At 43.1% G+C, this 12,526-nt stretch overlaps 1 protein-coding gene across 1 annotated transcript in view; it reads left to right on the top strand.

Moving 5' to 3' along the window:
* Positions 1–28: 28 nt before the first annotated feature.
* The window catches only part of slc38a6 (solute carrier family 38 member 6), a 53,695-nt gene continuing 41,197 nt past the window's right edge, over positions 29–12,526 (top strand). Inside the window, exons 1-4 of the mRNA XM_063046489.1 lie at positions 29–155; positions 9,443–9,573; positions 11,952–12,025; positions 12,276–12,328. Of these exons, the coding sequence (XP_062902559.1) occupies positions 96–155; positions 9,443–9,573; positions 11,952–12,025; positions 12,276–12,328 (318 nt within the window). The 5' untranslated portion in view covers positions 29–95. The remainder of the gene's footprint in view (positions 156–9,442; positions 9,574–11,951; positions 12,026–12,275; positions 12,329–12,526) is intronic.

The following is a 12,526-nucleotide window of genomic DNA, read 5'->3' as shown; positions in this document are numbered from 1 at the left end:
GCGCGCGTTGACGTCGCTCGTCGGGCTGGTTTTCGGTCACGTGGTCGCCGCGGGACGGGAGGCTCGGACCTGGCCGCCGGTAACCTCTCGGTGAAATGGGGAGTGAGCGCTGTGACAGTGATGGTGGCTTGGACGAGCAGTTAATCCCACAGGATGTAAGTGCGTTTAATATGAAACTCAAAGTGGTCCTGGTGTGCCGTATCTCCCTTAATTTAAGTGCAATACGGCTGATTAAGCACTTCTAAAAATACAGCAATGTTGTACCTAAATAGTTACTTTGGAGAAAATATGTCGAAGTTCATTATTATCGAAGTACGAATATGTCACCACATACTAATCTGAGATTTTGATCTTTATTACGTTTTTGTCCTTGATAACTCTGGGCTGGAGTTAGTTTAAAACTGTGAAGTCTTTTTCTTCCCATCCAAGACACATAGAGTCATTCCAAATTTATCAGCACTGACCAGTTTTCATCCTAGGGCTTCACTCTGCATTAATTCAGATTTTCTCCCTCCGTAGATGCTGTCTGATCCGATGATATTTTGTATTCTTTGACCAGTGGAAGTTGTAAGATTGGGTTAAGGCATTTCAGAAATGAAGTTGTGGTTGGGTGACAGGCTGCGTGTTTTGTTTGGGTTTTGCTGCATCTGGTGTAGGATTTATGACTATCTTCAGTTCTGATTCAATTGGTAGCACTTTGTTGTGAAGTCGAAGATTGTGAGTTCACATCCTAGATCTTCAGCAAAATAAACTGAGACTGAAAATTCAGTTTAGTACTGAGGGAATACTGCACAAATGGAGGTGTCTTCAGCCTAGGCATTTAACTAGAACTCTGTGTTGTGAGCATAAAGTGGAAATGACATCGTCTCTTGGGAAAGATAGTGAATCAATGTTTCAGATCTGTGAGTTGTCATCAGAACTAGGAAAAAATGAGAAATAAGTCGAGTTTTTGAGCAGTATTGAAGAGAATAAGGGAAATGCCAGTGGAAAAGAAAAGAAATGATGTTAGAAATTATATACATAAACACGAGGAATTCTGCAGATGTTGGAAATTCAAGCAACACACATCAAAGTTGCTGGTGAATGCAGCAGGCCAGGCAGCATCTCTAGGAAGAGGAACAGTCGACGTTTTGGGCCGAGACCCTTCGTCAGGACTAACTGAAGGAAGAGCTAGTAAGAGATTTGAAAGTGGGAGGGGGAGGGGGAGATCCAAAATGATAGGAGTAGACAGGAGGGGGAGGGATGGAGCCAAGAGCTGGACAGGTGATTGGCAAAAGGGATATGAGAGGATCATGGGACAGGAGGCCCAGGGAGAAGGAAAAGGGAGGGGGGGGAAAGAACCCAGAGGATGGGAAAGGGGTATAGTCAGAGGGACAGAGGGAGAAAAAGGAGAGAGAGAGAAAGAATGTGTGTATATGAATAAATAACGTATGGGGTACGAGGGGGAGGTGGGGCATTAGCGGAAGTTAGAGAAGTCAATGTTCATGCCATCAGGTTGGAGGCGACCCAGACAGAATATAAGGTGTTGTTCCTCCAACTTGAGTGTGGCCTCATCTTTACAGTAGAGGAGGCCGTGGATAGACATGTCAGAATGGGAATGGGATGTGGAATTAAAATGTGTGGCCACTGGGAGATCCTGCTTTCTCTGGCAGACAGAGCGTAGGTGTTCAGCAAAATGATCTCCCAGTCTGCGTCGGGTCTCGCCAATATATAGAAGGCCACATCAGGAGCACCGGATGCAGTATATCACCCCAACTGACTCAGGTGAAGTGTTGCCTCACCTGGAAGGACTTTCTGGGGCCCTGAATGGTGGTAAGGGAGGAAGTGTAAGGGCATATGTAGCACTTGTTCCACTTACAAGGATAAGTGCCAGGAGGTTGATCAGTGGGGAGGGATGGGGGGGACGAATGGACAAGGGAGTTGCGTAGGGAGCGATCCCTGCAGAAAGCAGAGAGAGGGGGGAAGGGAAAGATGTGCTTAGTGGTGGGATCCTGTTGGAGGTGGTGGAAATTACGGAGAATAATATGTTGGACCCGGAGGCTGGTGGGGTGGTAGGTGAGGACCAGGGGAAACCTATTCCTGGTGGGGTGACGGGAGGATGGAGTGAAAGCAGATGTGTGTGAAATGGGAGAGATGTGTTTTAGAGCAGAGTTGATGGTGGAGGAAGGGAAGCCCCTTTCTTTAAAAAAGGAGGACATCGCCCTTGTCCTGGAATGAAAAGTCTCATCCTGAGAGCAGATGCGGTGGAGATGAAGGAATTGCGAAAAGGGGATGGCAGTTTTGCAAGAGACAGGGTGAGAAGAGGAATAGTCCATATAGCTGTGAGAATCAATAGGCTTATAGTAGACATCAGTAGATAAGCTGTCTCCAGAGATAGAGACAGAAAGATCTAGAAAGGGGAGGGAGGTGTTGGAAATGGACCAGGTAAACTTGAGGGCAGGGTGAAAGTTGGAGGTAAAGTTAATGAAGTCAACGAGCTCCGCATGCGTGCAGGAAGCAGCGCCAATACAGGAAGCTGGGAGAACTGAGCAGAGCTTGTACAGGAGGCAGCCTGTCAGGAAGTAGAAATAAGATCACCGTAGGAGTCTGTGTGTTTTAAAAGATACAGAAGGGAAAGGATCACGTGAAATAGGTTATATACAGACGAGCAGCTTGGGAACAGACTGCAAAAATGATGATATTTTGAAGTTCTGCATTAGTGCAGGAAGCGACACTAGGAAAGGGAAGTCAGGAGAGCCTACAGCATTCTTTATTGTTGTGTCAGCACTAGAGAGGATGAGTGACTTCAAGTTCCTGGGTGTCAACATCGCAGCGCGTCTACTCTGTGCCCAACATATTGATGCAATCCTGAAGAAGGCACACCAGTGGCTCTACTTTGTTAAGGGCTTGAGGAGATTTGCTATGTCACCAAAGACTCTTGCCAATTTCTAAAGATGGTGAGCACTCTGACTGGTTGCAGTACCAAGTGACATGGTGGTTCCAGTGCGGAGGACTAAATGAGGCTGCAGAAGGTTGTAGACTCAGTTAGCTCCACCATTCGCCCACCATTGAGGACAGCTTCAAAAGGTGGTGCATCAGGAAGGCAGCATTCATCATTAAGGACCCTTACCATTTGGGTCATGCTGTTTTCATTACTACCATCAGGGAGGAGGTACAGGGACTTGAAGACTCAAACTCACCATTGCAGGAACAGCTTCTTCCCTTCCACCATCTATTTTCCAAATGGTCCATGAACTCTACATTGTTCCGTTATCTATTGATTGTAATTCACAGTAATTTCTATACCTTGCACTGTACTGCCGCAAAGCAGCACATTTCCTGATGTGTCAGGAGTAATAAACCTGATTCTGATTGAATGTGTTGGTAAAAAAGCAAAGGGAGAAGGTCTGAATAGGACTGAAACAAAAACAGATGTAGCTTAGACCAATATGAGTTCACATAGTTATAGCTTTGATCTAGAGAATGTGAATAGAATTGGACTTAATGTGAGGACTAACCTGTTTGTATCTCTGGTTGGAAACGGAAGACCATGTAGTACTTTTGAAAGAACAAGGGATTTACTCCATTCTATAGTTACTAGCACCACTTTGAAAGAAATTGGAATTTTGAAGGAAATAACTACTTCATTCTGTCAGTGACTGAGCTTTTATAAGTGCTTATTTTGCTGTATCATTTATTTTAAAAATGCTTGCCGGTGGCATGAGATAATCAGATTCAGATTTACTATCACGGGCAAACACAAAATACTCTGCAGATGCTGGGGTCAAAGCAACACTCACAATGCGCTGGAGGAACTCAGCAGGTCGGGCAGCATCCGTGGAAACGATCAGCCAATGTTTTGGGCCGGAACCCTTCGTCACGACTGAAGAGGGAAGGGGCAGAGGCCCTATAAAGAGGGTGGGAAGGAGAAGGCTGGAAGGTTCCAGGTGAAAAACCAGTCAGGGGAAAGATAAAGGGGTGGGGGAGAGGAAGCAGGGAGGTGATAGGCAGGAAAGGTGAATATCACTGGCTTATGTTGTGAAATTTGTTGTCTTTGTGACTGCAGTATAATGCAATACATAATAATAGAAGAGAAACAAACTATAAATTACAGTAAGAATGTATATATTAAATAGTTAAATTAAATAAGTAGTGCAAAAATAAAATGGTATTTAGGTAGTGTTCATGGGTTCAATGTCCATTCAGAAATCGGTTGGCAGAGGGGAAGAAGCTGTTTCTAAACTGTTGAGTGTGTGCATTCAGGCTCTTGTACCTCCTTCCTGATGGTAGCAATGAGAACAGGGCAGGACCTCAGTGATGGCAGTCCTTAATGATAGATGTCACCTTTTTGAGGCATTGCTCCTTGATGATGTCCTTGAATGAGTTCATTGAATGAAAGTTTTTGGAATAATGTAATTAGGGTCCTTGGAAGACAGAAAAATGTTGGAATGCAATGAGATTGAATGTTGATGAAATAAATAACTGCATATTTTCAACTGCCCTTGACTCAATGTACTGAGTTTAGGGAAGTTCGTGAAGTTGGTCTCAAAGGACAGTGTTTGGCAGCAGGCAAGTAATTGCTGATCAAACAATTCAGCTTGTATTTGTGATGAGTCGCTCTGATGAGTAATAGACCATAAGACCATGAGATATAGGAGCACAGTAGGCCATATGGCCCATCGGGTCTGCTCCGCAATTTCATCATGGCTGATCCAATTTTCTTCTCAGCTCCATTCTCCTGCCTTCTTCCCATATCCCTTCATACTCTGACCAATCAAGAACCTATCAATCTCTGCCTTATATATATACATAAAGACTTTGCCTCCCCAGCCGCCTGTGGCAAAGAATTTCACAGATTTACCAATCTCTGGCTAAAGGAATTCCTCCTCATTTCTGTACTAAAAGGACACCCCTCTATTCTGAGGCTGTGTCCTTTGGTCTTAGGCTCTCCCACCACAGGAAACATTATTTCCACATCCACTCTGTCAAGGCTTTTCACCATTCGATAGGTTTCAATGTGGTCATCCCTGATTCTTCTGCATTCTAATGAATACAGGCCTAGAACCATCAAACGCTCTTTATATGGCAAGCATTCAATCCTGGGATCACTTTCATGAACATCCTTTGAACCCTCTAGTTTCAACACATCCTTTCTAAGATAAGGGGCCCAAAATTTCTCTCACTATTCCAACTGAGACCTCACCGGTGCTTTATAAAGCCTCAGCATTATATCCTTGCTTTTAGACTCTAGTCCTCTTGAAATGAATGCTAACATTGCATTTGCCTTCCATAGACTCAACCTGCAAATTAACCTTTAGAGAATCCTGCACAAGGACTCATAAGTCCCTTTGTACCTCGGTTTTTTGTACTGGCTGTCCATTTAGAAAATAGTCAACCCTTTCATTTCTTCTACCAAAGTGCATGACCATACACTTTCCGACGCTGTATTCCATCTGCTATTTCTTTGTCCATTCTCCTAATCTAAGTCCTTCTGTAGCCTCTCTACTTCCTCAAAACTACCTGCCCCTCCACCTATCTTCATATCGTCTGAAAACTTTGCAACAATGCCATCAATTCTATCATCCAAATTGACATATAAACGAAAAAGAATCGGTCCTAACACAGACCCTTGTGGAGCACCACTAGTCACTGGCAGTCAGCCAGAAAAGGCTCCCTTTATTCCCACTCTTTGCTCCTGCAAATCAGTTACTGGTTTACTCATGCTAGAATCTTTCCTGTAATTCCATGGGCTTGCAGCTTGTTAAGCAGTCACTTATGTGGCAACTTGTCAAAGGTCTTTACAGCGCAACATCAACCGATTCTCTTTTGACTATACAGCTTGTTATTTCTTCAAAGAATTCCAACAGATTTTTCTGGCAATATTTTCCCCTGAAGCCATACTAACTATGGCCTATTTTATCATGTGCCTCCAAGTACCCTAAGACCTCATCCTTAATAATTAACTCCAATATCTTCCCAACCACTGAGGTCAAACTAACTGGTCTACAGTTTCCTTTCTTCTGCCTCTCTCCCTTCTTGAAGAATGGAGTGATATTTGCTATTCTGCAGAACCATTTCAGAATCTAGTGATTTTTGAAAGACTATTACTAATGCCTCCATGATCTCTTTAACCACCGCTTTCAGAACTCTGGGGTGTACACCATCTGGTCCAGGTGACTTATGTACCTTTAGACCTTTCAGTTTCCCAAGAACCTTCTCTCTAGTTATGGTAACTTCACACACTTAATGACCTCTGACACCTGGAACTTCCACAGTGAAGTCTGATGCAAAATACTTATTCAGATCATCTGCCATTTCGTTGTCCCCCATTACTACCTCTTGAACATCAATTCCAGCAGTCTCGCCTCTCTTTACACTTTATGCATCTGAAGAAATTTTGGTATCCTCTTTAATATAATTGGCTAGTTTACTTTTGTGTTCCATCTTTACCTTCTTAATGATTTTGTTTAGTTGCCCTCTGGTTTTTAAGAGCTTCCCAATCCTCTAACTTCCCACTAATTTTTGTCTATTAAATGCCTTCTCTTTGGCTTTTATGTTGGCTCTGACTTCTCTTGTAGCCATGGTTGTGAAAGTCTTTCCCCTTTGGGATATATATACCCTGTGTCTTCTGAATTGCTTCCAGAAATTCCAACCATTGCTGCTCTGCCATCTCCCCTTTCAGTGTTCTTTTCCAATCAATTCTGGCCAAATCCTCGCTCATGCCTCTGTAATTCCCTTTACTCCACTGTAGTACTGATACATCTGACTTCAGCTTTTCCTTCTCAAATTTCAAGGTGAATTCAATCAGGTAGGGTTCTTTGACCTAAGGGTCAATCCAGAATAGCCAATCCTCTAGTGGGCTCAACCTCGAGCTGCTCTGAAAAGACATCTCACAGACACTCTAGAAATTCCCCCTCCTGTAATGCACCATCAACCTGATTTTCCCTGTCTACCTGCATATTGAAATCCCCCATGACTATTGGAACATTGGCCTTTTGGCATGCATTTTCTATCTCCCATTGTAAGTTGTAGGCCACATCCTTACTACTGTTTGGGGGTCTGTATACAACTCCCATTAGGGTCTTTTAACCCCTGCAGTTCCTTAGTTCTATCCACAATGATTCAACACCTTCCAACCCTATGTCCTCTCTAATGATTTTTTACCAACAAAGCAACACCGCCTCCTCTGCCTTCCTGCCTGACCTTTTAATTCAATGTGTATCCTTGGATATTAAGTTCCCAGCTATAATCTTCTTTCAGCCATGATTCAGTGATGCCTACAACATCATACCAGCCAGTCTGTAATTGTGCTACAAGTTCATCTACCTTATTCTGTATACTGTGGGCATTCAAATATAACACCTTCTGTCCTGTTTTCACCCTTTTTGATTTTGTTTGCCTTTTACATTGCAACTCATCCTGTTGACTGCAATTTTGCCCTATCAACAGCCTCTCCTCACTACACATTGCCTCTGTTTGTAAACCAGCAACCCTCATCTTCAGCACTATTATCCGCCTTTCCAACAATATTTCTTGCATTTAAATATAGACAGCACAGGTCACTAGTCACACCATGCTCGACCTTTTGATTCCTTAACTTTGTCTGAGGTCTTACCAATATCTGCCTCCACAACCTCTCCACTCACTGTTCTGGCAATCTGGTTCTCAACCTCCTGCAAAACTAGATTAAACCCCACCTGGCATGGGTAGCAATCCCAAGATCACAACCCTGGAGGTCCTACCCCTTAATTTAGTACCTAACTCCCTAAGCTTACTTTGCAGGACCTTGTCACCTTTCCTACAAGTGTCATTGGTACCAATGTGGACCACAACCTAAGACTGCTCACTCACCCAATTAAGAATGCCACATACTCAATCTGAGATATGATTGACCCTGGTACCTGCAAGGCAATAAACCATCTCGGAACCTCGTTCTTGCCCACAGAACCTCTTGTCTGTTTCTCTAACCAATGAATCACTGTGATTACTGTGAAGGAGTTAGATATGGCCCTTGTGGCTACGGGGATCAGTGGGTATGGAGGGAAGGCTGGTGCAGGGTTCTGAGTTGGATGATCAGCCATGATCATAATAAATGGCGGTGCAGGCTCGAAGGGCCGAATGGCCTACTCCTGCACCTATTTTCTATGTTTCTATGTTTCTATTACTGCAGATCACCTCTTCTCTTTCTTTCTCCTCTGAGCTGCAGAACCAGACTCAGTGCCAGAGATCTGACTGCTGCGGCTTTCCTCTGCTAAGCCATCCCCTCCCCCCAGTAGTATACGAGGGGTGATTGATAAGTTTGTGGCCTAAGGTAGAAGGAGATGAGTTATACAGCTCTCGTTACATGCACATGCAGTTCAACTCTTTGAGTGAAAATGCAGAAAATTTGAAGTTAATAACTCAACTTCTACCTTAGGCCACGAACTTATCAATCATCCCTGCTGTGGACCACTTTCTGGAAGTCAATTACCCCTCGTATAAAGTGGCACACTTTTTATTGAGAGAAACGTCCACAATAGTACCCTATTCTGTCTGCTTATCCCCTTTCCCCTCCTGATGGTCAGCCAGTTATATGAGTCCCTTTCAATCAACCCCTCAGTCTCCAAAATAATCTGGAGTTTGTCCAGCTCCAGTTCTCCAGCGCATTCTGTAAGAAGCTGCAGCTGGATGCACTTCTTGCAGGTTTAATCGTCAGGGACACTGGAGATCTTCCTACCTTACCGCATTCCACTATCCTGCCTAGCATTCCTACTGCTCTAACTGTGCAATAAATAAGGAAAGAAAGAAAGTTACCTGGGGGCGGGGGGGAATTCTACCTGGAGCCTCTGTCTCTCCTCAACATAGCTTCTGCACCAAAACCTCAAGCTCCCCACTTGGTGCTGGGTGTCATAGAAAGTTTCGAACTTTTGGTGTTCAGGGGTTCTGCCAAATAACATGTGCATTCTGTTCAGTGAACTACCCAGCGGATCCACTGTCTTCTTTTCCTGAAGGGCTCTGATGAAACTTCACACAGAGTATTGACTAATTAATTGATGATTAGAGGTAATCTTTTGGATAAAGTGGCCTGTGAGGAAACAGTGGGTGCAGAACAGCTGAACTAAAAGGTTAAAAATGGCTAGACTGAGCTCAGATAAAATCTGAAGTTGTGGTTGTTGCCTCTTGGTGGGCAGAGTGGAGAGAGAAATAAGTAGAAATTCCTGCCTGGCAGAAGGTGCCTGCGGCTCCAAAGCAGCCAGTAACTCCATCTGCATTCATTCCTCTGGCCTCCCAAATGCTTGCTAATGTTTACAGGGTGTCCTTCAGCTGGGCATACGTAAGCTGGGGTGTACCAGATACAATGGGACTGAAATTACCTTGACGAAATGGCATAACTAGATTCTAGTGTGGGGCTATTTCTCCTGATATGGACACTTTTCTGAAACTGTACTTTTAAATCCATTGTATTGTAACTTTATTTTGACAGGTACCGCTACGTCAGGAATCTACAGTAGCTTCATTTGCATCCTCTGTGTTTAACGTAACACATGCAATCATGGGAAGTGGCATCCTGGGTTTGGCTTTTGCAATGGCTAATACGGGTATTATTGGTTTCTGGTAAGAAAGCAAAAACTATCGTTGAGTGTGATTTCATTTGCTGGCTGATCTGAGCTAATTGTTTTTAATTGAACATGAGAATCTGAGTATTAGGTGTTTCTAAAGGTCGTAATAAAATTGTAAGAGTCATAAGTAAAAACACTGGAACAGTTGTAATAACATATTAGCTGCTGGAATTCAACATGATGTAATAATTGACAATTATTAGTCAAGGTGCTAATAAAGTTGACAGAGCCCCAGAAAGCTGACTACTCAAAAGTGCCTCTAGTTACCTAGGACTAAGCTGAAAGTGTGTGGAATATTTCTTCATTTGCATTTACGTCAATATTCCATCTAGCTTGACCTACACAGCACTGATTTGTAGAAGTGCACTTGGTTTTGGAGGCTAAGCATTCACAGCCCAGAAAAGATGTGTTTGAGTTGTGCCCTGCTATGCTCGGGGGAAACCTGGTGTGAACTCCTGTCCTTCGCTGGCATTCCTGCAGTAATAAGTGGTGATCTTGTTGCCGCGTGGTACGGAGTGAACCACTGAGACAGTGTGCAGAAGCTGCTCGTGAGGACTGGTGTTGGGTTGAACAGTGTGACTACTGAACACGGAAATATGGGGCTTGGGGTCCTGACTGGCATCATGAATCTGGAGCATTGCAGAGGACTGACTGGTAGTTGTTATGCTGGCAGATGGCCTGAACCCTGTGTTATCTTCATCTCATCCTCTTGGATGTGATGGAAGCCTTTGTCTCCATCTTTGACTGCGTGGCTTTCTCTCCAGCAGGAAGAATTCCCCATGACAGCAAGATCAATGATAAGGAAGTGTGACGTATTCCATACTGAGCCTTGTGGTTATTCAACTGTCTTATTGCTGTGTGAGTGCCAGAAGAGTACTGAACACTTAGCAAGGATTACAGCACAGAGTTTGAGGAGGGCCAGGGTTTAAACCACTGTCCATAGAGATATACAGGAGGGAAACAAAATCCTTTATCCTACCAGCAACACACATCAAAGTTGCTGGTGAACGCAGCAGCCAGGCAGCATCTGTAGGAAGAGGTGCAGTTGACGTTTCAGGCCGAGACCCTTCGTCAGGACTGACAAAGGGTCTCGGCCTGAAACGTCGACTGCACCTCTTCCTACAGATGCTGCCTGGCCTTCTGCGTTCACCAGCAACTTTGATGTGTGTTGCTTGAATTTCCAGCACCTGCAGAATTCCTGTTGTTTGCCTTCATCCTACCAAGTTTGTTCAATAATGAAGTATCCTATTTGCACTAATAAAATGGGTTTTATTCTCATCAGGTCCCCCAGACTTCACCATTCACCTACGTACTAAGGCCAGTTTACAAATCAGCCTACCAGCTTGCATATTTCTGAAATGTACAAGGAAACTGGAGTATCCAGAGGACATTCGCACTATCACAAGGGAAAAAACCTGGATGGCACTGGAAGTCAGGATTGAATCCAGGTCTCTGAGACTCTGAGGCATTACGCCATCCCATATATACTGTCATAATGGCCCTGTTTTCCATTGATACCACTAGTGCTAGTGCCCTTGTTCCTGGGAAGGTATCCTGAGCACTATGTGAGGTACCAGTGAATATATTTTTCATTTTCCCCCATGAATATGTGGCACAACAGATGGGAAATATGTAAATGTTGCTAACGTTCAATCAAAAGAGGCATTTTGACATTTGTATCCCTGGAACTTCTGCTTTTTTTAAACAACCAATATGAAAATTGAAATTGCTATACAACAACAAACATTGTTGCAAGGTTGAATTTGAGGAATTGTAGGCAGAATAATGTATAATATTTTAAATTTTATTCTGCTGTCACATTTTACCTGGGATTGTATGTGGGTGTCAGTGAATGCACCAAGTTCCCAAAAGCTGCGGTGTTGCTGAGGGGAAATATTGGAAAGAGATTTGGTGCTCTTTGAGAGGGGTGGTAAGATCTTTGCACACCTGATCAAGCTGATTGGACCTTTGTTTTAAATTTGTCTCCAAACTGTACAACATTTTATCATTACATGGGAGTCAGTTACTACCATATTTTTAAACTGTAAAGAATGGAAATTACAATTGAACTGATAGGAGTGAGAATGTTAACAAATGAACCATAAAAGCCTGATTGCAATTGTATGTGTCTAGACAGAAATCAGCCCAATTATTGGAACGCTGAATGGTTAAGTATTCTACTCCATTTTTTTTATATTGGATTATAAATCAAGAATGATATTCAGTCTGGATCCTTTTGGTGCTATATCTGTGTAACCACAGAAAATTTAGGGGTTCATTGTATGTCAACTATGACAGTTGTGTTTATTTCAGGTAAAGTGCACAGGTTTCATTTTTGTCAGTAACTGTGTACTTAATGTTTTGTATTTGCAGCATTCTCTTGCTGATAGTTGCTTTCTTGGCTGCGTACTCAGTTCATCTGCTGCTGGAGTTATGTCAACAGACTGGTGAGTGCAGGACCAAGCTCTTCTACCCTCCCTGTGGAAGTTGTCTCAGAAGTGTTTAATTTAGAGTTCAGTTTGAATTATCTAATGACATAGTTATTGTATTAATAATACTCACTATTCCATTTAATTAGGTATTTATGGAGCTGCTATTTTAAATAAAAAGTCTTGAATTACATTCATGAAATCTTGAAGCTACACAGTAAACAATAAGCCCAGTTCTGTTAACTATATCTGCTTTGTATATTTATAGCGCTAACATCCTATGAAGACCTGGGGTTTCAGGCCTTTAAAACAACTGGAAAGGTAATAAAAGATGTTTGTTGTGCTTCATCCAGGTTTATTACATTCACTGACAAGCCCTTGTTATCTTTCCCTGGTAATAAGCCATGCATATCAGCAGAGCACTGTAAATAATCTCATTCATTGAAAGCAAGCTATTTTCCTTTGCTCATTTCTTTTATGTCGACCAGTCTGTCAACACGTTCACACGATCACCCTGTG

Source organism: Mobula hypostoma, chromosome 1 (genome assembly GCF_963921235.1).
Source record: "Mobula hypostoma chromosome 1, sMobHyp1.1, whole genome shotgun sequence".
In the NCBI taxonomy this organism is placed as follows: Eukaryota; Metazoa; Chordata; class Chondrichthyes; order Myliobatiformes; family Myliobatidae; genus Mobula; species Mobula hypostoma.
The sequence above is the reverse complement of the archived record's forward strand: the minus strand, read 5'-3'. Positions and strand labels throughout refer to the sequence as shown.